Source organism: Lissotriton vulgaris, chromosome 8, assembly GCF_964263255.1.
Source record: "Lissotriton vulgaris chromosome 8, aLisVul1.2, whole genome shotgun sequence".
NCBI lineage: Eukaryota > Metazoa > Chordata > Amphibia > Caudata > Salamandridae > Lissotriton > Lissotriton vulgaris.
The window spans coordinates 1,407,442,251-1,407,467,662 of NC_141696.1; the positions used below are offsets into that span (position 1 = coordinate 1,407,442,251).

A 25,412-nucleotide genomic window follows, 5' to 3' on the forward strand; every position below is an offset into this window, starting at 1 on the left:
AAAACCACTGCAAACAGTGGATTTCCACTTTGTTTTGCGAGATTTTGAACTGTCAACGTCCATGAACCCATTCAGTGCATCACAGTGGGCGTTTGCGGAGGGCGGCCAAGGGCCATCTGAAACACGCTCACTCATTAATTCACCCGCACCGCAGCAGAATTCGCTCCGGGGTCCACGGGTTAAGGAGTGTGAAAACACCTCAGGAATTCTGCACAATCCTCATCAATTTTTTTGTGGGGGCAAAAGGGCCTTTTAGGTGCTTCTCGGCATGAGCCCCCCCGCCCCTCCAAGGCCCTGCCCCTCCTCACACAGGGAAATTTCTGTTTTAGTTGGCATGTCTACTGTCCTATATGTGTGCGAGAATTGTGTGATGTTCATTCTGCTACTGCATCCTGTCCTTTATTTGGTCATTGAGTTAGAGAAGGTTGTACAGCTGGTGTCCATGTTGTAGCTTTACTGTGTTGTGATGCGTCGTATAAAACCTCACTACACAAAACAATTTGCATTGACAATGCTTGTTCTATTGCAGGATGTCAATGAACACTCCGAAAATAAGGGAGCTAAGTTACTTTTGCTTTTATGTGTAAAGCAAGCACTTTTGAAATGGACTACACAACTTTGTAAAATGTTTAAATATATGTAAAGAGAGGCTTTATGTCAATTATAACACCATCTGCCAATTCTGGCATTTTAGCCAATAGCACTTTGCATGCTGGGATTCGGGACCATCATGAAAGTGTTAAAAAGAAAACGACAATCCCCACAATGCAACAAGCTGATGGAACTGTTTGTCAGAGACACTTTTCAGACTTGTGAAACCCAAAATAAAACGTAGCCCCTTACTTCTGCATTTCCTTCTGGTATTTCTTGCCCGCAATCACAAGTTAACAGCCGAGAGGGTGAGAGGACAGTGATAGCCTTTCAAGTGCAAATCTATGCAAGAACACGAGGGATTTCTGGTGTGCGCAATATACTCCCATCCCATGCTTACAGCGCCAAGAGGCCATACTAATTACCATGCGAGTACTATATAAAATATTTTCAACAGGACAGTAAAGGGAATTAACTTTGTCAGATCACAATATGCGTTCGTAGTGAAATTAGGATTTGACACTCGGAGACAAGGAGCAGTGTGCAAATCGTGTAACAACGTGTCACAAGCGCGTATGCACTGCTGAGCACGGCCTTCCAGGCAACAGTGAATCAGCATGCACGCGCGTCCATGGCTGGGGAGCGGGTGCATTGTGATTCTATAGTTCCCCCATAGTCACCCTCGCTGTACCTTTGCCTTTCTAGTTCTCTTCGTATAGCCAGGTCTTCCTCATCCGTCACTTCTTCCTCCTCTTCTTCGTCGTCATCATCATCTACAGCCCGCGAGAAAACTGGCACAACCTCTCCGAAAAACGTGGCCATGGCCGCTCCGTATTGTGCGGGAGCCTCGTCCAGCAGCTTCGGCGGCCGCGCTGCCTGGAACCCGGGGGCGGATCTACCCAATCCCCCTGCTTAGCGCGGGCCTTCTCGAAGACCGCCTTGTAAAAGCCGCACTGGCCTTTAGGTGGAGCCAAACACTAGGAAATGCTGCCGAAGAGCACAGCTTTTTTTTTTGTTCAAATAATTCTTTATTGGTTTAACTGAAGCCTCTAGTTGTGACATCTGTCTGCAGCATTAAAGAACAAACAGCTGTATCTTGAAAATGAAACACTGTACCTGTAGTCCCAGGAGTCAAATATTCTCGGAAACTGCCAAATTCTGAATTGTAATGCATCTTTAAGTTGCAGAGGCAGGTTCTGGTGCCAGAGAGGACGAATGTTTTTTCAGAGAGGACGCCAGTTCAGAGACATTTTCGCTACCTTGTTTTGATATCTGTAAATACAGATGTGTAGAATTTAATGTGCTATTTATTACTATTGTTCAGTGTGGAAAGCGGGAGGCCATGACTCCCGTGAGGCGAAGCCTCCAGTTGATTTTCATGCCCTCCTCATTAATGGCAATAAACAGCATATTATACACTCTGCACATCGGCAAATTTGGTTTATCCAATTCTTTTTTTGTGCACTAGTCTTACCAAAAGTTATGTAATCAAAACCAGGATGGAAACCGTGTGACAATCAGGAGAATTACTTTCTGTGTAAAGTAATTGTTCTGCAACCTATGAAGCAGTAGTAGAACGTGTTTTTTGAATGTCGCTGTGCTGTGGTAATAAACTAAAATTTGACCTTTGCTACAGTGCATAAATGCATAAATGTGTGTTTATTAATACAGGTGCTCTAAATAATGTGGAATTCTGTCACATTTATTTTCACTGCAGTGGCATGGCAGTGAAAATAAATGTGTCCGACAGCACAAGTTATTGCTTAAGCTTTTTCAATTAACTAAATTCAAGTAAAAAACTACTATGGCAAAAACATATATTCAGATGCACAAAGAAGTGGGGGGGTTTTCAGTGAATTTCGGTTCTTTTTTCTGAAGTGCAGCATTCACCTTTAATTCCAATACCCTGCTATGCACAGCCTTTGGTCATGCTTAGAGGGGATTGGTCGCAACAGTAACTGAGTTATGGTTCTTGGTCAAATGCAGAAAACTACTGAAAATTTCCATTTATAGTTACCAATGCACACGCCATAACTCTTGCAGTCCACAATGTTAAGTAGATAATATTTATTTTACTTGATTAGTTAAAATCTTTGCAAATGCATAACAAAAAATATTCCCATTGTACACAATTAGATACAATAAAAACAGTTAAAAGACGCATAATGTAAAAAAGATCATCAATTACATATTTGTACAATAGGCTAATTGAGGCCGTTAAGGGCAAGTCCCAACCCCTAATACAGATAGCCAGGAAAGAACACAAGAGAACACTGGGGCTAGCAAAAAAGGAGTGGGAAGAGGCCTATTGGTCTACCCTTAAAGAAGCTAGCTTTAAGAAAGATTCAAAATGCTTTTGGGACACCATAAGAGCTCGAAATAGGCCAGATAGTGACCTGATAACCTGCAACATCCCAAGTCAGGCGTGGGTTAAACACTTTTCAAAGCTCTACACCCGTCAAGATGACCATCTCACTCCTACTGTTTCTTGTGATCCTGATGGGGGGCTGGTGGCTCCACTATTGTTCCCTCCAATTTGGGACATCCAGCCTAATGACTTTGATTTTACAACTAAGGAAGTGGATTACGCAATAAGCACTATCATTCCCCAAAAAGCAGCTGGTCCGGACGGTATCCCTGGCGACCTTTTGAAATCTGATATTATGAAGTGGGGGAAACTGATCCACTCCCTACCCGTTGCCATCTGTAGGGGCGCCCCTATCCCCTCTTCGTGGAAAGGGCCGGAGGTGGTCCCTATTTATAAAAAGGCCCCAGAGACGACCCATCTAATTATAGGCCCATTAGCCTGTTAGATATCAGCCAAAAAGTAGTCGGCAAGGTCCTGCTGGTCAGAATTTTAAACTGGATAGAAGAAAATAAAATCCTTTCTGACTACCAGGCGGGCTTTAGAGTGGGTACCGGGACAATTGAACAAGCTTTTAGACTAATGATGGTGTATTGGAAAGTTGTGGTCATAGGCAAGGGCAGTCTTTATCTCGCGTTTATCGATTTAAAGACTGCCTTTGACCTTGTACCTAGGGAGACCCTATGGAGTGTATTGGCTGATATGGGGTTGCCCCACTACTTGCTATCCCTACTTGTTAGGTTACATGAAAATAGTTTTGCCCAGATTAGGTGGGGCCCAGGGGGGGAAAAAACAAATAGTATCCCGGTTGAGAGAGGTGTCCGCCAGGGATGTGTGTTAGCTCCCACCCTCTTTTCCCTTTACATCAATGGGGTGGTTGAGCATCTTCGGAAACATCCTTCAGATGAACCATCCCTGGCTGGCGAACGTATACCAACCCTCCTCTTCGCGGACGATACGCTTTTAATCTCTAAAACCCCCATAGGCCTCCAAAGGCTCCTAGACAACTTTCAATCCTTCTGCACCAAACGAGGCCTGGTAATCAACACAAGCAAAACTAAATATCTTGTGCTGAACCCCCCCAAAAAACAAGTCCGCTCTCCTACCCTGAACGCTGAACTATTGGAGAGGGTAGAGGTCTTCGACTATCTTGGGATACGCCTTTCACACAAAATGGAATGGACCCCACATTTGGACAAAATGCTGTTAACTCATAAGAGGATTACAGGAGCTCTCTTGAAAGAACAACGCTCCTGTATAATAAGACCAATAGCTACAGTCCTCGAGATCTATTCGGCCAAAGGGGTCAGTTCTGCTCTCTATGGGGCCGAACTTTGGGGGTCATCCATTACTGACGCTTTACCAAGATCAGAGAGGAAATTTTGTAGAGCGATTATGTCTCTCCCGCAGGGCACTCCTATAGTCCCGCTAATGTTGGATTTAGGCTGTCGCCCAATTGATGACCTTGCAAAATTCCGTCCACTTCTGCTATGGGCACGCCTGTGGCGTGTGGAGGAACTCAGCAAATATGCGCAAGGCCTAGCAGAAATCATGTCACTACCAGGGTGGCACAAAATTAAATGGTTGAGAGATATGAAGGTGCTGCTAGTAAATTTGGGCCTGAACGACGCATGGACAAATAAAACCTCACCCCGAAGTTAACTCTTAAGAAACTTTATTGGGACTGGATCGTTCTTCAAAGGAACACTAGTACCACCACGGGCAGACTTACGGAGGACTTCCTGAAGTTCAAAGATCAACCTAAACGGGAAGTGTGCCTTGACATTATTGAAAAACCTTTCGATAGGGCTTTGTACTTCAAATTCAGAACAGGAACTCTTCCCCTGTATTCTTTTACTTCACGTTGGAAATCTCATGCACTAACTACAGAGCTTTGCCCAGCATGCCTAGACAAACCAGAGTCATTGGCACATCTCATGTTTGAGTGCAGAGAGTATACAATACCCATGAGGGTTTGGCTCAAAAACTTATGTCGGCAGTTGGGTACTAGGAGCAACGCGGCTGCAATCAGGATATTAATGTCTGATAGCCGTGCAACCTATGTTTGTGCCCTAGCCAAATTTTTATCATGGGCTTGGTCCATTCGAACTAAAAGGCTAAAATTGACTGTTTAATTCTATTTTAAATTGACTGCTTAAATGAACTGCCTTATGACCTGCTTTGCAAATTTGCAAAAACTAAATGAACTAAAAGGCTAATATTGACTGCTTAATTTCCTTTTAAATTGATTGCCTAATGAACTGTTTTGTAAACTTTTTCTAAATAGGTTAAATCTTTATCGCATGTCCACGTTTGTTTTTAAAATTGTTGCATTGTGATTTCTGTGTTGCTTTTATGATAATTTTTTAATCGAAATAAAGCCTTTTTGACTTTGACTTTGACAATAGGCAGTCCACAATGTTGTTCTCTTAATGGCTCTTTTATTTGTTTCTGTGCCGTTGGCAAAGTGGTGTTTTGCACATGGTGGGTTGTGTGAGTTATGTAGTGTACATTGGTAAGCATAAGTGGAAACATTTAAATGATTTTCCAATTTTCAATTTTCAATCTTTATTTCGGCCAATTTGACCATCAAAGATAAACAATAAAACACATGTAATACAATATAAAACCTTCCCACCATGAAAAGAAAATAAATACATCTTAAGTAACAGTAGATAAAAGGTCATACATTAAAATTCGTGTTCTTGTACTTAGGTACTCAACTGCGACTTTAAAATACGGGTGCGGGTATGCCAGACACTTGTAAGGAATTTGGCTAGTGCAAACACCGTTGGTCCCGAAACATCAGTTTTTAAAATTCTATACATCGGGAGGTATTGCCTACAACCATAGTTTCTGATAAGGGATAAAAGCCAATATTTCCTAGCGGCCTTATAAGTTGGACAGAACAAAACCACATGTAGGTCGCTTTCCTCATTACAAGTGCATGCAGGGCACTGCTTGGTGGAGGGCGGTGTTGACCAGGAACTGGTGTATGACCGCAAGGGCAGTGTGCCATATCTCCATTGGAGAAATAGCTTCCTGGTCAGTGCAGGAGTCGTGCCATCCAAGACCCTCTCCAGCCTGTAGGAATCCTTGCTTTGTATGAATGCAGATGTTAATGACCCCTCACGCTGGCAATCTAAAACAGTTGCCAGTTTCTGCTCATAGTAAGCATTGGCCAAGACTCTTCGCGGGATCATAAGTGACGCATTAGTTGGATCAAACCACAGATCAGGGAACCCCATTCTCTCACAGGACATTTTTATATATTTTATCCAGGGAATCTGCAAGGCTTTGGGGTGGGTTAGAAACTCCATCAGTTCTGCCCTGTAGGTAGAAAGTTCCTCACTGCTCCATAACCTTTGCCAGAAAGCTATGGGTCTGAGGCCCAATTCATCTGCTATGGGTCTCAGTCCCAAGTCCATCCTCAAAGGGAGGAGCGGTGTACTAGGCGGGAGTGCAACTATCTGTCTAATGAATTTATTCTCAGTTAGAGACAAATTGTGCGCGGATGTGTGGCCCCACAATTCCGCCCCATATGTGATGGCACCCCTGGCCTGCGCCTTGTAGATTTGGATAACCGGCCCCAGAGGTCGATATGTAGAACTTCTCATCATCCGTGCAATGCCACCTGTGGTCTGGACAAGTTTAAGGTTAGCCCTAGTCTGGTGTGTCCCCCAGGACATGGTTTCATTCAACGTTACACCCAGGTATTCGAAGGTGGAGACTCTCTCTAAGCGTGATGATCCCAGCCAGGGGTTCGGGCGAGATCTTTTGGATGGGTTCAAGACCATGAACTTAGTTTTTATGGCATTAATCTCTAGCCCCCTTTCTGTGCAGAAAACCACAAAAAAATCAAGGATCCTCTGTATCCCCATAGGAGTTTTGGACAGCAGCAGGGTATCATCTGCAAACATAATTGCAGGTACCCTGCTGCCGTTCAGTTTAGGGGCATCAGTATATTCGGTACCATTGAGGTGGGCGATTACCCCGTTGACGAAGAGGGAGAACAGGGTCGGTGCCGATACGCAACCTTGCCTCACCCCTCTGCCAACGGGGAATCTGTCTGTTAATTCCCCAAACTTCCCGCACCTAACTCGGGCATAGTTGTTTTGGTGCAATCTCTGTAGAATTGCCATTATGTCCAGGGGGACCCCCATCTCAGCCAGAACACTCCAGAGTTTCCCTCTCGGCACCAGGTCGAAGGCGGCCTGCAAGTCCACAAATACAGTGAACAAGCTGCCGCCTTCGAATATCGCCGTCCTCCAGTAAATGATGTTCAGACGAAAAACCTGATCTATTGTGGAAACGCCCTTCCTAAAGCCCGCCTGGTATGGGCTAAGGGCGTCAGTTTCCTCCACCCAATCCTGGAGGCGATTCAATATTATCCTTCCAAAAAGCTTCTGGGGCACGTCAATTAAACTAATTGGCCTGTAGTTGGCTGGGAGCAGAGGCGAGCCCTTCTTGAATATAGGGACCACCTCTGCCCCCAGCCAAGTACTCGGGATTTCCATGCCATGCAGGACTGCATTAAATACAATGGCAAGGTAGGGGGCCCAAACATCGGGCTCCTGCTTAAACAGATCGCCAGGGAGACCGTCCAAACCTGGCGCCTTGCCCGATGCCAGTTACTGAGTGTAATGGGAGTTTCTCCCAGCTCTGAGCTGTAGAGTGACTGGAAATGTGCCTGCCACACCCCTGCTGCAATGTTTGGCTCTATTGCCGAGTGAAGGCTCCCCGAGCCCCCATTTACTACCCGCCAAAACATTCGGTAGTCCCTTATTGCGAGGAAGCTGGTAAGCTCCTCCCACTGGCCCTCCTCCCATTCCGTTTTAGCATGAGCAACTAATTTTTTGTATGCCCACCTCTTTTCACGTATCTTCTCTCCCCCTAATCCCTCCTTGATGCTTCTAAGGAGTTCTCCCTTTGCCTTCCTGCAGGCTGCATTGTACCATGAGAGTTTATGTTGTTGCCCCCTCCTAGGATTCTGTACCTTGCTAAAGAGCTCACCTGCGCTCCCTTTATAAGGTCTTCGTGGGCCTGATATAATATGTTATGAGAATCTTTATTACCCACATCATTGACTAAATCTCCCACTCTTTCCAAGATTGGTATTAATCCTGCATAGAGTCTCGGGAGTTTCTCTTGGTTCATGACTAGTTTTTCCCACCTGATTCTTCTCCTGTTGTTACCCAGTAGAAGTTCAGGTTCAATCTCCTCCTTGCTTGAGTAAGAGGCTTCCATACCAGGATGGATGAGATCTAGTTCCAGGGCATTGTGGTCACTATCTAGTCTTTCAATAACCCTAAAATCAAGAATGGATGACCAGTTCGCTAGCTGTACAAGGGCGTAGTCCAGGCGGGACTCTCTTCCCACTCTATTATACGTGGGTTTGCTTGGTATATCGGACTTAATACGCCCATTGCAGGCTCTGATTACATGCTTTAAAGTTAGGGCTGTAATCTGGAGTGCTAAAGGTATCCATGCCTTCGGGGGAGGTGTTGCTACAGAGGGTACTGACCAGCTAGCCTCTTCTTACGTAGGAAGTCCCTCTAGAAGGCCAGCCAATGGCTCAAAGTGAGAATTTAAATCCCCTGCAACTACATAGGGGGTGCCCCTTGGAATTTCACCTAAATAAGCTGAAAGCTCGTCTATGGTGGAAGATTCTCGCGAAGCCCCCACTGGCCTAGAATAGATGTTTATCAAGGCAAGCTTCGCTTGGTTTGGCCATGCTAGTAGGACCACTAAGATGTCATCCGATGGCACCGGTATACGTGAAGCCTGGCACCCCAGATGAGATGCCACCCAGGTTGTAAGTCCACCAGAGGGGCAGCCCTTGCCCTCCCACCCGGCCGGGATGAAAAATGACAGGTAACCCTGCTGGTTATATTCTTCCCTAGCCCAGGTCTCCTGGAACATACAAACATCCCCCGTCTCGACATAAGTAACCCAGTCTTGTGTGTCCAGCTTATTAGCTAGACCGGCCACATTCCACCAGATTAGCCTCAGATGTGTTAGTTTAGGGGGCACAGTGTTAGTGGACGGATTAGCCACCGTTACCCCCGCTGACACACCGTTATTATTCTTAGGCGCGCTCTCCCTTAGAGGCACCGTCGCCACGTTTACCCGTCTATTAACTTTTTTGATTCGGTCCTTCCCACTTATGCGGCCTCGATCGAGGTGCAGGGCCGGTGCATGAACAATAGGCTTGGGATCTGCCACTTCCCCCACCCATGAGTGATCACTGGCTACCTTCACTGCGGGCTCTGAATCCTCCCCCCAATTATCTGAGGGCTAGGCAAGTATCGTGATGCCTCACCATACAGAGCGGAGGTAGCTATAGGGCGGGGGACAAGTGATGTAGTAGATGTGTATGGGGGACTTCTTTGTTCAATAATGGTGGCAGATGCTAATGGTCAGTCCACCCAATCTAGACATTCGTACCTATTGGCTAGTGGAGGGCCACACCATCCCAGTGATTGAACGGGGGGCAAATTCCTGTTCCCGTTCTCAGACCACCCCCCCCCCTCCCCCGATCCCCGCGTCTATCCCAGTTTCCCACTTGGGTCCACCCCCAGGCTGGGCCTGTATTATATCTAGGTGCTGGGGGATAGAAATAAGACAGCCTATTTGTCCCTATCCCATCCATGGTTGCGTGATCCCCCCACGAGCAGATGTGCTCCACCGTGTTAGGATCCACGAAGTTAACAATAATGCAGTCGCCCTGAATATTTTTCGGCACAGCGCCCAACCATGCTACCCTTCTCACTGATGTGACTCTGCTGTCCACGAATGGTGGAAGGGGTCTGTTCGTGGACAGTCAGTGAATCACTTTGTTTTTCAGCGACCAGGGAGTTTCGTGGGCATCTTCCGCCAGTTCAGGGACAGTGGTCATGATTACCACATATGGGGTGGATTCGGGGGGGAGATGAACAGGTAAGCCTCCCCTGTTTCTACTTCTAACGGTGGATTTGGGGGCAACAGGTGTCTTAGTTGTTACAGGATTAGGGATTTGGAGAGGCGCAGGGGCCTTAGGGGGTGGTGGGGCCAAGACAGTTTGTGCGGGTGCTTTGGGGGGTGGCGGAACCAGAGCAGTTTGTATTGCCGGTTTCTTCTGTTGCACTGCTCCGGTCACGCCGAGTTTCTTGGGTGGAGGAGGCAAACCCTCCTTAAGAGCTTTTGGGTTTGTTTTAAGAGGCACAGTTTGTATGGCCCTAGCATCTCTTTTTACTGAGGCCAGGGTCAGTTCCGCCAGCTGCTTTTCCACCCTCTGGAGGGACTGCTCTAACGGTTTTAGGTGAGTTCTAAATAAATCCCAGATTTTTACCAAGAGGATGTCATTGTTACTACATGATTTACACTCCCCATCTATACTAGTGTCACAAATACTCACACTTTGATTCATGTTATCCATGAGCGTTGAATTTATAGTTTGTGCAGGTGGGTCAATAGCACCCCCTGCGACAGTAAACCCAGATCTACAGACTGCGCAGTTGGGGGTAGTGCATGCAGGGATTCAGGATTAAGGCAAGTCAGGGAAGAGATGGTTTTATGAGAATTATTCCCTATGTTACTGCCCTTTTTCCTTGTCTTAGGGATTACACCCTCTTTTAACCCCCTACTTACAGATGGACTGGGAGCAGTAGTAAGTTGAGGGGAAAACATTACAGGTGACTTCTCTAATGACAGGTTAGAGTCGGTAAGGTTTAGGGAGGCCAAGAGGTCCACAGTGCCTGGAACACTGTGGACTTCTACTGTTGCGGTCAGCAATGGGGCAGGATCTAAGGGGCGGTGTGGAGTTGTTGCTGCCGCTATCAGGCCCAATGAGGAGCGTCTGGCGACCGCAAGGTCCTGCGAGACTCGGCGCTCCAGCAGAGTGATGCCCTGGGTAATTGCGTCGTTGGCCTTGGCTATAAATTTGTCAATGGGGCCTATAGCCTGGCCTGCAGTTTGTGTCTGTTTTTTTACAGTACTCCTCATACTTCTGGGTGACATGATCAATCACAGGCAATTAGCAGTACAATAATGCAATACCTAATAGGTGATCGGGAAAGGAGAAACAAATGACGGGCCCCTATGTTAAATTTAACTTTACGGAAATAACGATATTGATAAATATTTACTTAAACACATAAAACTAATTATTAGGGGGGTTGCCCAGTCCAGTCCTGACCTGTCTTGAACGGGCTTAAATGGGCCCGCTCTTTGCCCGGTCTTCGCCCCGAGCTTCGTCCCGTGCGCGTCCCGCTGCGCGTTAAGAATGTACCTTATCTACCCTCCAGGCGTGGGGGCGTTGCCGCTGCGGGAAGAGGCTTCAGGTGTTGCACAGCCTCGCAGTCCCGCAGCGGTTTGGGCGGAGATGGGCGGAGTCGATTTGGTCCCAGCGGCAGCCGAGGAGCTGGAGCCGCGACCTCAATGGAGATTTCCCTCTGTAGTGCCCAGGTCAGAAGTTCGCCTTTTCCTAGTTGTCACCAGAGTGCAGTGCAGTGAGTAGCACCCGCGAAGCGGGTGCTGCTAAATTTAACAATTCAGCCAGGCGGGGGGCGTTGCCGCTGCAGGAAGAGGCTTCAGGTGTTGCACAGCCTCGCAGTCCCGCAGCGGTTTGGGCGGAGATGGGCGGAGTCGATTTGGTCCCAGCGGCAGCCGAGGAGCGGCTCTGTAGTGCACAGGTCAGTAGTTCGCCTTTTCCTAGTTGTCACCAGAGTGCAGTGCAGTGAGTAGCGTCGGACACAGGCTCTGTCCTCCCAATTTTGAATCAGAGCCACAACCCAGTTTCTAATTGTGTATTTTTGAGTGAATTTCATTTTACGACGTGCTTAATTTCCAACCTCTGCTGCCCACAGGAATCAGCCATGTGGAATAGGGGTTAGCCCCAAAGACCTGGCCTGCAGCCAGCCTCTGTGCCTAACCCACCCCAGACAGACAATCCTCATTGCACCCTGCCCAGTTTATAGATCTCTAAGCATGACAGTGAATTTAGATAATTATAGCTCCAAACTTTTTTACAGATTTTCACCAATGTCAATTGTCTTAAATTAATGAACATTTTATTCACCGGCAGAACCCAAAGTATCCGTCTCTCACCATACACCTCGTAGGCCACTCGCTGCTCTTTGTTCACCGGGCTGATTCCTGATCGCTGCTGGAGGCTCTTCACCGGATTTAGGCAGGCGCGGCCCCCGCTCCACGGGCGTGCCGCCATTCCTGTTTGCACCGCTGCGGGACTGCGAGGCAGGGACAGGACACACCTGAAGCCTCTTCCCGCAGTGGAAATGCCCTCCTGCCTATAACTTTTTGCGGCACCCGCTTCGCGGGTGCCATTTACTGCTCTTTGTTCACCGGGCTCATTCCTGATCGCTGCTGGAGGCTCTTCACCGGATTTAGGCAGGCGCGGCCCCCGCTCCACGGGCGTGCCGCCGTTCCTGTTTGCACCGCTGCGGGACTGCGAGGCAGGGACAGGACACACCTGCAGCCTCTTCCCGCAGCGGCTATGCCCTCCTGCCTGGCTGCCTATAACTTTTCGCGGCACCCGCTTCGCGGGTGCTACTCACTGCTCTTTGTTCACCGGGCTGATTCCTGATCGCTGCTGGAGGCTCTTCACCGGATTTAGGCAGGCGCAGCCCCCGCTCCACGGGCATGCCGCCGTTCCTGTTTGCACCGCTGCGGGACTGCGAGGCAGGGACAGGACACACCTGCAGCCCCTTCGCGCAGCGGCTACGCCCACCTGCCTTGGAGGTATAAAACCAGCCAGCTCATTCCGCGACGCAGGACGGAGCACGGGGCGAAGCCCGGGCAAAGGGCGGGCCATTTGAGGCCGTTAGAGGACAGGAGAGACCGGGACTGGGCCACCCCCCTTGCTTTGGCTCTACTGTGTATCTGGCACACCTTCCTACAAAGATTGGACCAAACTCCGCATCAAGATGACCACAAGAGAAACACGGAGTAAAAGCAGCTTGGCAGCAGCGGGTGCTGCTAAAGGTATGCTGGAAAACTATTTTGCTAAAGCCGGCTCACAATTGATCGATGAAATCACGGTCCTAGAGAGGCGCATTTCACAAGAACTAGATTGGGCAAGGAGATCTTCCATGGGCTCTCTGTCACATGCCAAGTCCCCTGCCAACAGAGCCGATCATACACCAAACATTGAAAACATTGAGCCTAATAATGAGGCATCGGGCGTTGTTAATTCTCCTATGAATCCAGATACATTAAACTCGACCTCATTTAGTATTGCAAAGGACCTGAGCGAATATATTGATATGAGCATGTTAAACTTGCCACCGAGTCAAACACACTCCATCCCACCTACCACTGTAGCCCTCGTTCCAGATGTAATCATTGACAAAGGCATACCTAATAACCCTTTGCAGGGGGCAAGGGAAGGAGCTATTCCCAAAAGGAAAATAGATGTCCAAAATAAAGGGAAAAGGAAGACAAAAACTACCAAGCTAAATCCTATCCCCGAGGTCAATAGACCTGGCTCAATCAATACAAAAAACAGACCCACTGACGCAACCGAGATAATATCTTCTGAGGTATTGCTTGTAGAGGCAATAGAACACAACAACACGCACCTCCTAGATACCTCTAGTGAGGACATCATGCTAGCAGACATAGGTGCTCTCATGAGATCCCTACTAAGCCCTCTAGAAGCACGGTTAATAAAGATGGAAGCTAGGCTAGTATCTATAGAAAAATCGACTGTCCAGGTAGTTGACCGTCTAAAAACAGGCAGTGGGGGTGGCGGAGGGGGCACAGAGCCAAAGAATAAAAGGGATCCCCCAACAAACTCAATAAAGGACAATAGGGCAGTCCCTCTGGTGCAAAAGGCCAAATCAACCCCCCCCCCCCAAGCACGATCAACCAACCCAAGGCCAGGGCAGACAATCCCAATCAACCCACTAACCAGCAACTACTGAATCCCCCCCCAGACTAAGCCCAACCATACTAAGGATAATACCCAAGCTCCAAATGAGTCACACAAATCACACAAATCAATACCACCAATAGTTGAGGCACCTGGGAATACCAAGAAGTTTAGAGCTGTGTACTTACCTCCGGAGGCAAGCCCCGATACAGTGATTTTAGCAGGGGTTCATGAGTTGAAAACCACCTTCAAGGAATCAACAGCTTCATTGAAGAATAAGGTGGTTAGTTGGCGATCCATGTACAGACCTTTACCGCAAGATATAACTAGTGAGGTCCTGATGGTTAGAAGGGTTCCATGGGTAGGCCGCTCAAAGAAAACCATCCATGAAGATTGTGTCCTGATTAATTATAGAGATCCCAGGACCGCCTCCTATATCTGTGGATGGCACACGGACGACCGAGGGAGCAACATCAAGTCATTACCCCTTTCCTTCTTCTATCCCCCATCGAACTATGAAAGGGATGCGGAGAGATGGGGTAGCTTCCCAGAGAGGGGGGTGGGTGGGACCATAGTGAGAGAGCAAATTTCAACTACCCCAGAATCCAACAACAAGCAATCTTCACACCAACCTTGGAGGAGGAGGGTTGGGAAACTTATCATGGTAGGGGAGGCGGCTGGGGCGGAAGAAACAGAGGAGAATACCGTCCTAGAGTCCATCACCCGACATATTATCCCACATTCAATAGATATAGCGAACTAGAAATGGTGGATTGACAGGTAAGGCCCCATGGCAAGGAGTACCACCATTGCCATAGAGAGGGTCTCGAGGGAACCACCATACCCTGTAGTTTTATAAATGAAGCAATGACAGAGACCAGGCAGAATGAAGAAATGAATCATAGCAGGGATGCAAACAAAACCATTATTAAGCACCCCAATAGTAACAGGGAATCAGGAGAAGCATGAGGAATTGTGACCTCAGCAACAACGCTCACGGTTAACACAAACGATCACGCCCCCTCTCCAACATCACCTACAAACCCCAGGCCGCCCTCCCTGAAAATTATTTCATGGAATGTGGCAGGCCTGGGAAATAAATGGGACCAACTGGACTGGATATCCTTCTTTGATTCTAAAGACATATGTCTTTTCCAAGAAACCTGGGCGAGGGAAGAGTACTCTCCCCTTGGTTTTGCAACATTTTATATCCCTGCGATATGGGGGGGTAGGTGACGTCCTTCTGGTGGCCTTGCAGTATGGGTGGCAACTCACTTGGGATGCAGGGCCACAGAGCTCCCGCTTATCACGCAAGACATATTAGCTGTGCAGCTCGATTGGACAAATTCCTGTAGACTCGTCTTGATAAATGTTTACTCTAGACCAGTAAACATAGCACGAGAATCGACTACCATTGAGGAACTCTCAGCTTTCCTTAACGAACTACCCACGGGAATCCCAATCGTGGTGGGAGGGGATTTCAACTCACACTTTGAGCCTCTTGCTGGCCTCCTGGATGGGTCCTCACTAGGAGAGGATGCTAGATGGTTAGTTCCTCCAACGGTAGCTCCTCCCCCTAGAGCATGGACCCCACTTGCCCTACAGATTACAGCCCTAACCCTCAAACATGGACTCAGGGCGTGCAATGGCCGCACTAAATCTGACAACCCCAGTAAATATACTTTTAATAGAGTGGGCAGGGAGTCAAGAATAGATTACGTCTTAGTCCAACTGTCCTTGTGGCAGCACATCATTGATTTTAGGGTGCTAGCCAGAACAGACAGTGACCATAACGCCCTAGAATTGGACTACGTCGTCCCTGGCAAGGAGGATAGAGACCATGCTATGGTGGCGGTAAATCCAAATCCACGCCTCCTTCTCGAGAACAATAGAAAGAGAGTAAGGTGGGAAAAATTGGCTACTAGCAGGGAAAAACTATCCAGCCTTTACACGAGAATACTTCCAATACTAGAAAAAGTCGGTCTCCTCAGTGTGGAACCAAGTTCCCGGGAAACCCACAAACTACTGGGGCTGGTACATGAGGAACTTGTTAGGACCTTGGCGATAGATCTCTTTTCCAAGGTTCATAGCAGAGGTGCTGCCTACCACCGCTCGTCATGGTACAATGCCACATGTCACAAGGCAAAGGGGGATCTTCTCTCTTCTATTAAAGAAGGCAAAAGTAGACTAGAGATACAGACTAGAAGACGGGCATACAAGAAAATGCTCAATAGTGCTAAGATGGAGTGGGACCAGAATAAATGGGAGGAACTTTCTAGCTCCTTAGCCGCCAGGGATTCCCGAAATTTCTGGTGTATCGTTAACACGGGGTCCGAAGACCTAGCATCTGCAATAGAACCTAATATCGCACCAAGCGTATGGCAGGAACACTTCCAGTCCCTCTACACAGAGGAAAATGGGGCTAAATGTTATTCATCCCCATCTGTCACAAATCATTTAGAGGGGGACCCCTTCACAGAAAAGGAGGTGAGATCAGCGATTGCGGGCCTACCACTGGGCAAAGCGCCAGGGTTGCACGGCCTTCCAGGTGACCTGTTTAAACAGGAGCCTGATGTATGGGCCCCATACCTATTGGTACTATTCAATGCAGTTCTGAGGGGCATGGATGTGCCTTGCACTTGGCTGGGAGCAGAGGTTGTCCCTATATTCAAGAAGGGCTCGCCTTTGCTCCCAGCCAATTACAGGCCCATCAGCCTCATAGACGTGTCCCAGAAGCTTTTTGGGAGGCTTATATTAGATCGGCTCCAGAGCTGGATGGAGGATAAATTGATACTTGATACTTGTATAGCGCACTACTCACCCGCAAGGGTCTCAAGGCGCTTGTACCAATACCGCTGTGGAACCCATCCTGGCTTTCCCTGTGAGGCGTCCACTCCTGGGCACCCCCAAGTTGGAGGCAGGGCATCCTTAGCGTTGTGGGGGCCGTTGTGGAGATTAAGCAAGCTATTGCCCAGAGTTGTAGAGTGGGACTCCATGATTGGAATAGGCACCGAGGCGAGAATTATCAGGTCCGTGGCATTTTGAGCCCAAGACCTGCCAAGGCGGGGAATTGAACCCTGGTCCCGGGCAAGACCTCTGTATCAGGGTCTGCCGCTCTAACCATTGAGCCACACTTCTCCACATGCGATATTCTGACCCCATACCAGGCAGGTTTTATAAGGGGGATATCTACAACCGACCAGATATTCCGTCTGAACCTCATCTATTGGAAGACTGCACTAATCGAGGGCGGCAGCTTGTACACAGTGTTTGTGGACTTGCGAGCCGCCTTCGATTTGGTGCCAAGATCAAAATTGTGGACCGTTTTGGCAGATATGGGTGTCCCAGCAGATATCCTATCCATCCTAGTTAAATTACATCAGAATAACTTTGCACGCGTCAGGTGTGGCAGGAACGGGGACCTTACAGACAGATTCCCCGTTGACAGAGGGGTGAGACAGGGCTGTGTGCTTGCACAAACCCTGTTCTGCCTCTTTGTGAACGGGGTAATCGCCCACCTGTCCAGTATTAGTGACATTGATGCCCCTAAATTGGATGGCAGCAGGGTGCCCACCATTATATTTGCGGACGACACCCTTCTGCTGTCAAAATCCCCTATGGGAATCCAAAAGGTACTGGATGGTTTTCTGGAATTCTGCACGGAAAGGGGACTCCGAGATCAACGCCTTAAAAACAAAATATATGATCTTAAACCCCACCCCCTCAACACGCCCTACCCCTATGCTTGGCTTAGTCCGCTTAGAGAGGGTCTCCACGTTTGAGTACATGGGGGTAACTCTAAATGAGAAAATGACCTAGGAAACACACAAGATTAAAGCCAACATGAAACTTGTGCCGCTAGTGGGTGGTATCTCAAGGATGGTGAAGAACTCTACATACCGCCCACTGGGTCCAGTCATTCAAATTTACAAATCAAAAACTGATGTATACAGATAACAAATTTATCAGGCAGATGGTAGCTCTCCCCTCAAGTACGCCACTGCTTCCTTTGAGACTCGATCTGGACATCAGGCCAATCGCAGACGAATTTGGACTCAAGCCACTAACTTTTTGGTGACGACTCTGGAGCAGCAACGATCTCACCAAATACAGGACTGAGCTCCAGGAGTTCCTAAATGTACTAAATGCAAGTGCTATCCCATGGCTAACCTATATAAAAAGGTCACTTGAGACCCTTGGCTTATCAGAACTCTGGACTGATCCGGAAAATGCAAGTACCAGGATCTCATGGAAAGAACTATCAAAAACTTATTACGATCTAAAGCTTACTGTTGCTGTGAATGAGACGCGGGTGGGCTCTCTGACAAACGTATTCATCCAAACAAAGACTTCTATTCTTTCGAATGTGTTTTGGATGGTATGACTCCCGCGCTAACCAGGAAGCTCTTTCTGCAGTGGCGGTATGGTACTCTACCTCTAAGGTCATTTACAAGTTCATGGTCTTCGCCCCCGACCACTGAGCGCTGCCCGGCATGCGCGCATCCCCAAGAAAATGACTCACATGTGGTATTTGTTTGCGAACCCTACCAAAAAAATCAGGAAATACTGGCTTATTCCCCTCCTTAAAAACATGGGTTCTAGAATTTTTTTGACCTGCGTACAGAATCCTGAAGACTGATCCTTCCCCACAGATAGTGTTTGCAATGGCGAAGTATTTAACGGCAATGTGGCACGCACGTTCACACTTCCTCAAGCTGGACGCGGATTTTTAATTCCGTTTTAATAAATTGTAGCTGGTAACTGGTTTTAGCTCTCATTGAGGACAATATGACTTATATCGTAGAGACCAATTTTTATAATCATTGTTTTGATGCATTGTATAAATTTTATGTGATTGTGTTGTGTGTATATCTTTGATGATTTTATTGGTCGAAATAAAGATTTCAAACGGTAAACGGCATATTATACACTCTGCACATCGGCAAATTTGGTTTATCCAATTCTTTTTATGTGCACTAGTCTTACCAAAAGTTATGTAATCAAAACCAGGATGGAAACCGTGTGACAATCAGGAGAATTACTTTCTGTGTAAAGTAATTGTTCTGCAACCTATGAAGCAGTAGTAGAACGTGTTTTTTGAATGTCGCTGTGCTGTGGTAATAAACTAAAATTTGACCTTTGCTACAGTGCATAAATGCATAAATGTGTGTTTATTAATACAGTTGCTCTAAATAATGTGGAATTCTGTCACATTTATTTTCACTGCAGTGGCATGGCAGTGAAAATAAATGTGTCCGACAGCACAAGTTATTGCTTAAGCCTTTTCAATGAACTAAATTCAAGTGAAAAACTACAATGGCAAAAAACATTATTCAGATGCACAAAGAAGTGGGGGGTTTTCAGTGAATTGCGGTTCTTTTTTCTGAAGTGCAGCATTCACCTTTAATTCCAATACCCTGCTATGCACCGCTTATGGTCATGCATAGAGGGGATTGGTCGCAACAGTAACTGAGTTATGGTTCTGGCTCAAATGCAGAAAACCACTGAAAATTTCCATTTATAGTTACCAATGCACACGCCATAACTCTTGCAGTCCACAATGTTAAATAGATAATATTTATTTTACTTGATTAGTTAAAATCTTTGCAAATGCATAACAAAAAATATTCCCATTGTTCACAATTAGATGCAATAAAAACTGTTAAAAGACGCATAATGTAAAAAAGATCATCAATTGCATATTCCTGATTTGTACAATAGGCAGTCCAGAATGTTGTTCTCTTAATGGCTCTTTTATATGTTTCTGTGCCGTTGGCAAAGTGGTGCTTTGCACATGGTGGGTTGTGTGAGTTATGTAGTGTACATTGGTAAGCATAAGTGGAAACATTTAAATGATTTTCCAATTTTGAATCAGAGCCACAACCCAGTTTCTAATTGTTTATTTTTGAGTGAATTTCATTTTACGACGTGCTTAATTTCCAACCTCTGCTGCCCACAGGAATCAGCCATGTGGAATAGGGGTTAGCCCCAAAGACCTGGCCTGCAGCCAGCCTCTGTGCCTAACCCACCCCAGACAGACAATCCTCATTGCACCCTGCCCAGTTTATAGATCTCTAAGCATGACAGTGAATTTAGATAATTATAGCTCCAAACTTTTTTACAGATTTTCACCAATGTCAATTGTCTTAATGAACATTTTATTCACCGGCAGAACCCAAAGTATCCGTCTCTCACCATACACCTCGTAGGCCACTCGCTGCTCTTTGTTCACCGGGCTGATTCCTGATCGCTGCTGGAGGCTCTTCACCGGATTTAGGCAGGCGCGGCCCCCGCTCCACGGGCGTGCCGCCATTCCCATTTGCACCGCTGCGGGACTGCGAGGCAGGGACAGGACACACCTGAAGCCTCTTCCCGCAGCGGCTATGCCCTCCTGCCTGGCTGCCTATAACTTTTCGCGGCACCCGCTTCGCGGGTGCTACTCACTGCTCTTTGTTCACCGGGCTGATTCCTGATCGCTGCTGGAGGCTCTTCACCGGATTTAGGCATGCGCGGCCCCCGCTCCACGGGCGTGCCGCCGTTCCTGTTTGCACCGCTGCGGGACTGCGAGGCAGGGACAGGACACACCTGCAGCCTCTTCCCGCAGCGGCTATGCCCTCCTGCCTGGCTGCCTATAACTTTTTGCGGCACCCGCTTCGCGGGTGCCATTTACTGCTCTTTGTTCACCGGGCTCATTCCTGATCGCTGCTGGAGGCTCTTCACCGGATTTAGGCAGGTGCGGCCCCCGCTCCACGGGCGTGCCGCCGTTCCTGTTTGCACCGCTGCGGGACTGCGAGGCAGGGACAGGACACACCTGCAGCCTCTTCCCGCAGCGGCTATGCCCTCCTGCCTGGCTGCCTATAACTTTACGCGGCACCCGCTTCGCGGGTGCTACTCACTGCTCTTTGTTCACCGGGCTGATTCCTGATCGCTGCTGGAGGCTCTTCACCGGATTTAGGCAGGCGCAGCCCCCGCTCCACGGGCATGCCGCCGTTCCTGTTTGCACCGCTGCGGGACTGCGAGGCAGGGACAGGACACACCTGCAGCCCCTTCCCGCAGCGGGTACGCCCACCTGCCTTGGAGGTATAAAACCAGCCAGCTCATTCCGTGACGCAGGACGGAGCACGGGGCGAAGCCCGGGCAAAGGGCGGGCCATTTGAGGCCGTTAGAGGACAGGAGAGACCGGGACTGGGCCACCCCCCTTGCTTTGGCTCTACTGTGTATCTGGCACACCTTCCTACAAAGATTGGACCAAACTCCACATCAAGATGACCACAAGAGAAACACGGAGTAAAAGCAGCTTGGCAGCAGCGGGTGCTGCTAAAGGTACGCTGGAAAACTATTTTGGTAAAGCCGGCTCACAATTGATCGATGAAATCACGGTCCTAGAGAGGCGCATTTCACAAGAACTAGATTGGGCAAGGAGATCTTCCATGGGCCCTCTGTCACATGCCAAGTCCCCTGCCAACAGAGCCGATCATACATCAAACATTGAAAACATTGAGCCTAATAATGAGGCATCGGGCGTTGTTAATTCTCCTATGAATCCAGATACATTAAACTCGACCTCATTTAGTATTGCAAAGGACCTGAGCGAATATATTGATATGAGCCTGTTAAACTTGCCACCGAGTCAAACACACTCCATCCCACCTACCACTGTAGCCCTCGTTCCAGATGTAATCATTGACAAAGGCATACCTAATAACCCTTTGCAGGGGGCAAGGGAAGGAGCTATTCCCAAAAGGAAAATAGATGTCCAAAATAAAGGGAAAAGGAAGACAAAAACTACCAAGCTAAATCCTATCCCCGAGGTCAATAGACCTGGCTCAATCAATACAAAAAACAGACCCACTGACGCAACCGAGATAATATCTTCTGAGGTATTGCTTGTAGAGGCAATAGAACACAACAACACGCACCTCCTCGATACCTCTAGTGAGGACATCATGCTAGCAGACATAGGTGCTCTCATGAGATCCCTACTAAGCCCTCTAGAAGCACGGTTAATAAAGATGGAAGCTAGGCTAGTATCTATAGAAAAATCGACTGTCCAGGTAGTTGACCGTCTAAAAACAGGCAGTGGGGGTGGCGGAGGGGGCACAGAGCCAAAGAATAAAAGGGATCCCCCAACAAACTCAATAAAGGACAATAGGGCAGTCCCTCTGGTGCAAAAGGCCAAATCAACCCCCCCCCCACAAGCACGATCAACCAACCCAAGGCCAGGGCAGACAATCCCAATCAACCCACTAACCAGCAACTACTGAATCCCCCCCCAGACTAAGCCCAACCATACTAAGGATAATACCCAAGCTCCAAATGAGTCACACAAATCACACAAATCAATACCACCAATAGTTGAGGCACCTGGGAATACCAAGAAGTTTAGAGCTGTGTACTTACCTCCGGAGGCAAGCCCCGATACAGTGATTTTAGCAGGGGTTCATGAGTTGAAAACCACCTTCAAGGAATCAACAGCTTCATTGAAGAATAAGGTGGTTAGTTGGCGATCCACGTACAGACCTTTACCGCAAGATATAACTAGTGAGGTCCTGATGGTTAGAAGGGTTCCATGGGTAGGCCGCTCAAAGAAAACCATCCATGGAGATTGTGTCCTGATTAATTTTAGAGATCCCAGGACCGCCTCCTATATCTGTGGATGGCACACGGACGACCCCCCCATCGAACTATGAAAGGGATGCGGAGAGATGGGGTAGCTTCCCAGAGAGGGGGGTGGGTGGGACCATAGTGAGAGAGCAAATTTCAACTACCCCAGAATCCAACAACAAGCAATCTTCACACCAACCTTGGAGGAGGAGGGTTGGGAAACTTATCATGGTAGGGGAGGCGGCTGGGGCGGAAGAAACAGAGGAGAATACCGTCCTAGAGTCCATCACCCGACATATTATCCCACATTCAATAGATATAGCGAACTAGAAATGGTGGATTGACAGGTAAGGCCCCATGGCAAGGAGTACCACCATTGCCATAGAGAGGGTCTCGAGGGAACCACCATACCCTGTAGTTTTATAAATGAAGCAATGACAGAGACCAGGCAGAATGAAGAAATGAATCATAGCAGGGATGCAAACAAAACCATTATTAAGCACCCCAATAGTAACAGGGAATCAGGAGAAGCACGAGGAATTGTGACCTCAGCAACAACGCTCACGGTTAACACAAACGACCACGCCCCCTCTCCAACATCACCTACAAACCCCAGGCCGCCCTCCCTGAAAATTATTTCATGGAATGTGGCAGGCCTGGGAAATAAATGGGACCAACTGGACTGGATATCCTTCTTTGATTCTAAAGACATATGTCTTTTCCAAGAAACCTGGGCGAGGGAAGAGTACTCTCCCCTTGGTTTTGCAACATTTTATATCCCTGCGATATGGGGGGGTAGGTGACGTCCTTCTGGTGGCCTTGCAGTATGGGTGGCAACTCACTTGGGATGCAGGGCCACAGAGCTCCCGCTTATCACGCAAGACATATTAGCTGTGCAGCTCGATTGGACAAATTCCTGTAGACTCGTCTTGATAAATGTTTACTCTAGACCAGTAAACATAGCACGAGAATCGACTACCATTGAGGAACTCTCAGCTTTCCTTAACGAACTACCCACGGGGATCCCAATCGTGGTGGGAGGGGATTTCAACTCACACTTTGAGCCTCTTGCTGGCCTCCTGGATGGGTCCTCACTAGGAGAGGATGCTAGATGGTTAGTTCCTCCAACGGTAGCTCCTCCCCCTAGAGCACGGACCCCACTTGCCCTACAGATTACAGCCCTAACCCTCAAACATGGACTCAGGGCGTGCAATGGCCGCACTAAATCTGACAACCCCAGTAAATATACTTTTAATAGAGTGGGCAGGGAGTCAAGAATAGATTACGTCTTAGTCCAACTGTCCTTGTGGCAGCACATCATTGATTTTAGGGTGCTAGCCAGAACAGACAGTGACCATAACGCCCTAGAATTGGACTACGTCGTCCCTGGCAAGGAGGATAGAGACCATGCTATGGTGGCGGTAAATCCAAATCCACGCCTCCTTCTCGAGAACAATAGAAAGAGAGTAAGGTGGGAAAAATTGGCTACTAGCAGGGAAAAACTATCCAGCCTTTACACGAGAATACTTCCAATACTAGAAAAAGTCGGTCTCCTCAGTGTGGAACCAAGTTCCCGGGAAACCCACAAACTACTGGGGCTGGTACATGAGGAACTTGTTAGGACCTTGGCGATAGATCTCTTTTCCAAGGTTCATAGCAGAGGTGCTGCCTACCACCGCTCGTCATGGTACAATGCCACATGTCACAAGGCAAAGGGGGATCTTCTCTCTTCTATTAAAGAAGGCAAAAGTAGACTAGAGATACAGACTAGAAGACGGGCATACAAGAAAATGCTCAATAGTGCTAAGATGGAGTGGGACCAGAATAAATGGGAGGAACTTTCTAGCTCCTTAGCCGCCAGGGATTCCCGAAAGTTCTGGTGTATCGTTAACACGGGGTCCGAAGACCTAGCATCTGCAATAGAACCTAATATCGCACCAAGCGTATGGCAGGAACACTTCCAGTCCCTCTACACAGAGGAAAATGGGGCTAAATGTTATTCATCCCCATCTGTCACAAATCATTTAGAGGGGGACCCCTTCACAGAAAAGGAGGTGAGATCAGCGATTGCGGGCCTACCACTGGGCAAAGCGCCAGGGTTGCACGGCCTTCCAGGTGACCTGTTTAAACAGGAGCCTGATGTATGGGCCCCATACCTATTGGTACTATTCAATGCAGTTCTGAGGGGCATGGATGTGCCTTGCACTTGGCTGGGAGCAGAGGTTGTCCCTATATTCAAGAAGGGCTCGCCTTTGCTCCCAGCCAATTACAGGCCCATCAGCCTCATAGACGTGTCCCAGAAGCTTTTTGGGAGGCTTATATTAGATCGGCTCCAGAGCTGGATGGAGGATAAATTGATACTTGATACTTGTATAGCGCACTACTCACCCGCAAGGGTCTCAAGGCGCTTGTACCAATACCGCTGTGGAACCCATCCTGGCTTTCCCTGTGAGGCGTCCACTCCTGGGCACCCCCAAGTTGGAGGCAGGGCATCCTTAGCGTTGTGGGGGCCGTTGTGGAGATTAAGCAAGCTATTGCCCAGAGTTGTAGAGTGGGACTCCATGATTGGAATAGGCACAGAGGCGAGAATTATCAGGTCCGTGGCATTTTGAGCCCAAGACCCGCCAAGGCGGGGAATTGAACCCTGGTCCCGGGCAAGACCTCTGCATCAGGGTCTGCCGCTCTAACCATTGAGCCACACTTCTCCACATGCGATATTCTGACCCCATACCAGGCAGGTTTTAGAAGGGGGATATCTACAACCGACCAGATATTCCACGGTGTTTGTGGACTTGCGAGCCGCCTTCGATTTGGTGCCAAGATCAAAATTGTGGACCGTTTTGGCAGATATGGGTGTCCCAGCAGATATCCTATCCATCCTAGTTAAATTACATCAGAATAACTTTGCACGCGTCAGGTGTGGCAGGAACGGGGACCTTACAGACAGATTCCCCGTTGACAGAGGGGTGAGACAGGGCTGTG

The 25,412-nt window shown here is 48.1% G+C and overlaps 1 protein-coding gene across 1 annotated transcript in view; it reads right to left on the bottom strand.

Annotated features, from left to right (window-relative positions):
- PSMG1 (proteasome assembly chaperone 1) overlaps positions 1 to 1,536 on the bottom strand; it is a 101,713-nt gene extending 100,177 nt beyond the window's left edge. The window contains exon 1 of the mRNA XM_086935422.1: positions 1,283 to 1,536. Within this exon, the coding sequence (XP_086791548.1) occupies positions 1,283 to 1,413 (131 nt within the window). The 5' untranslated portion in view covers positions 1,414 to 1,536. The remainder of the gene's footprint in view (positions 1 to 1,282) is intronic.
- Between the last annotated feature and the right edge of the window lie 23,876 nt (positions 1,537 to 25,412).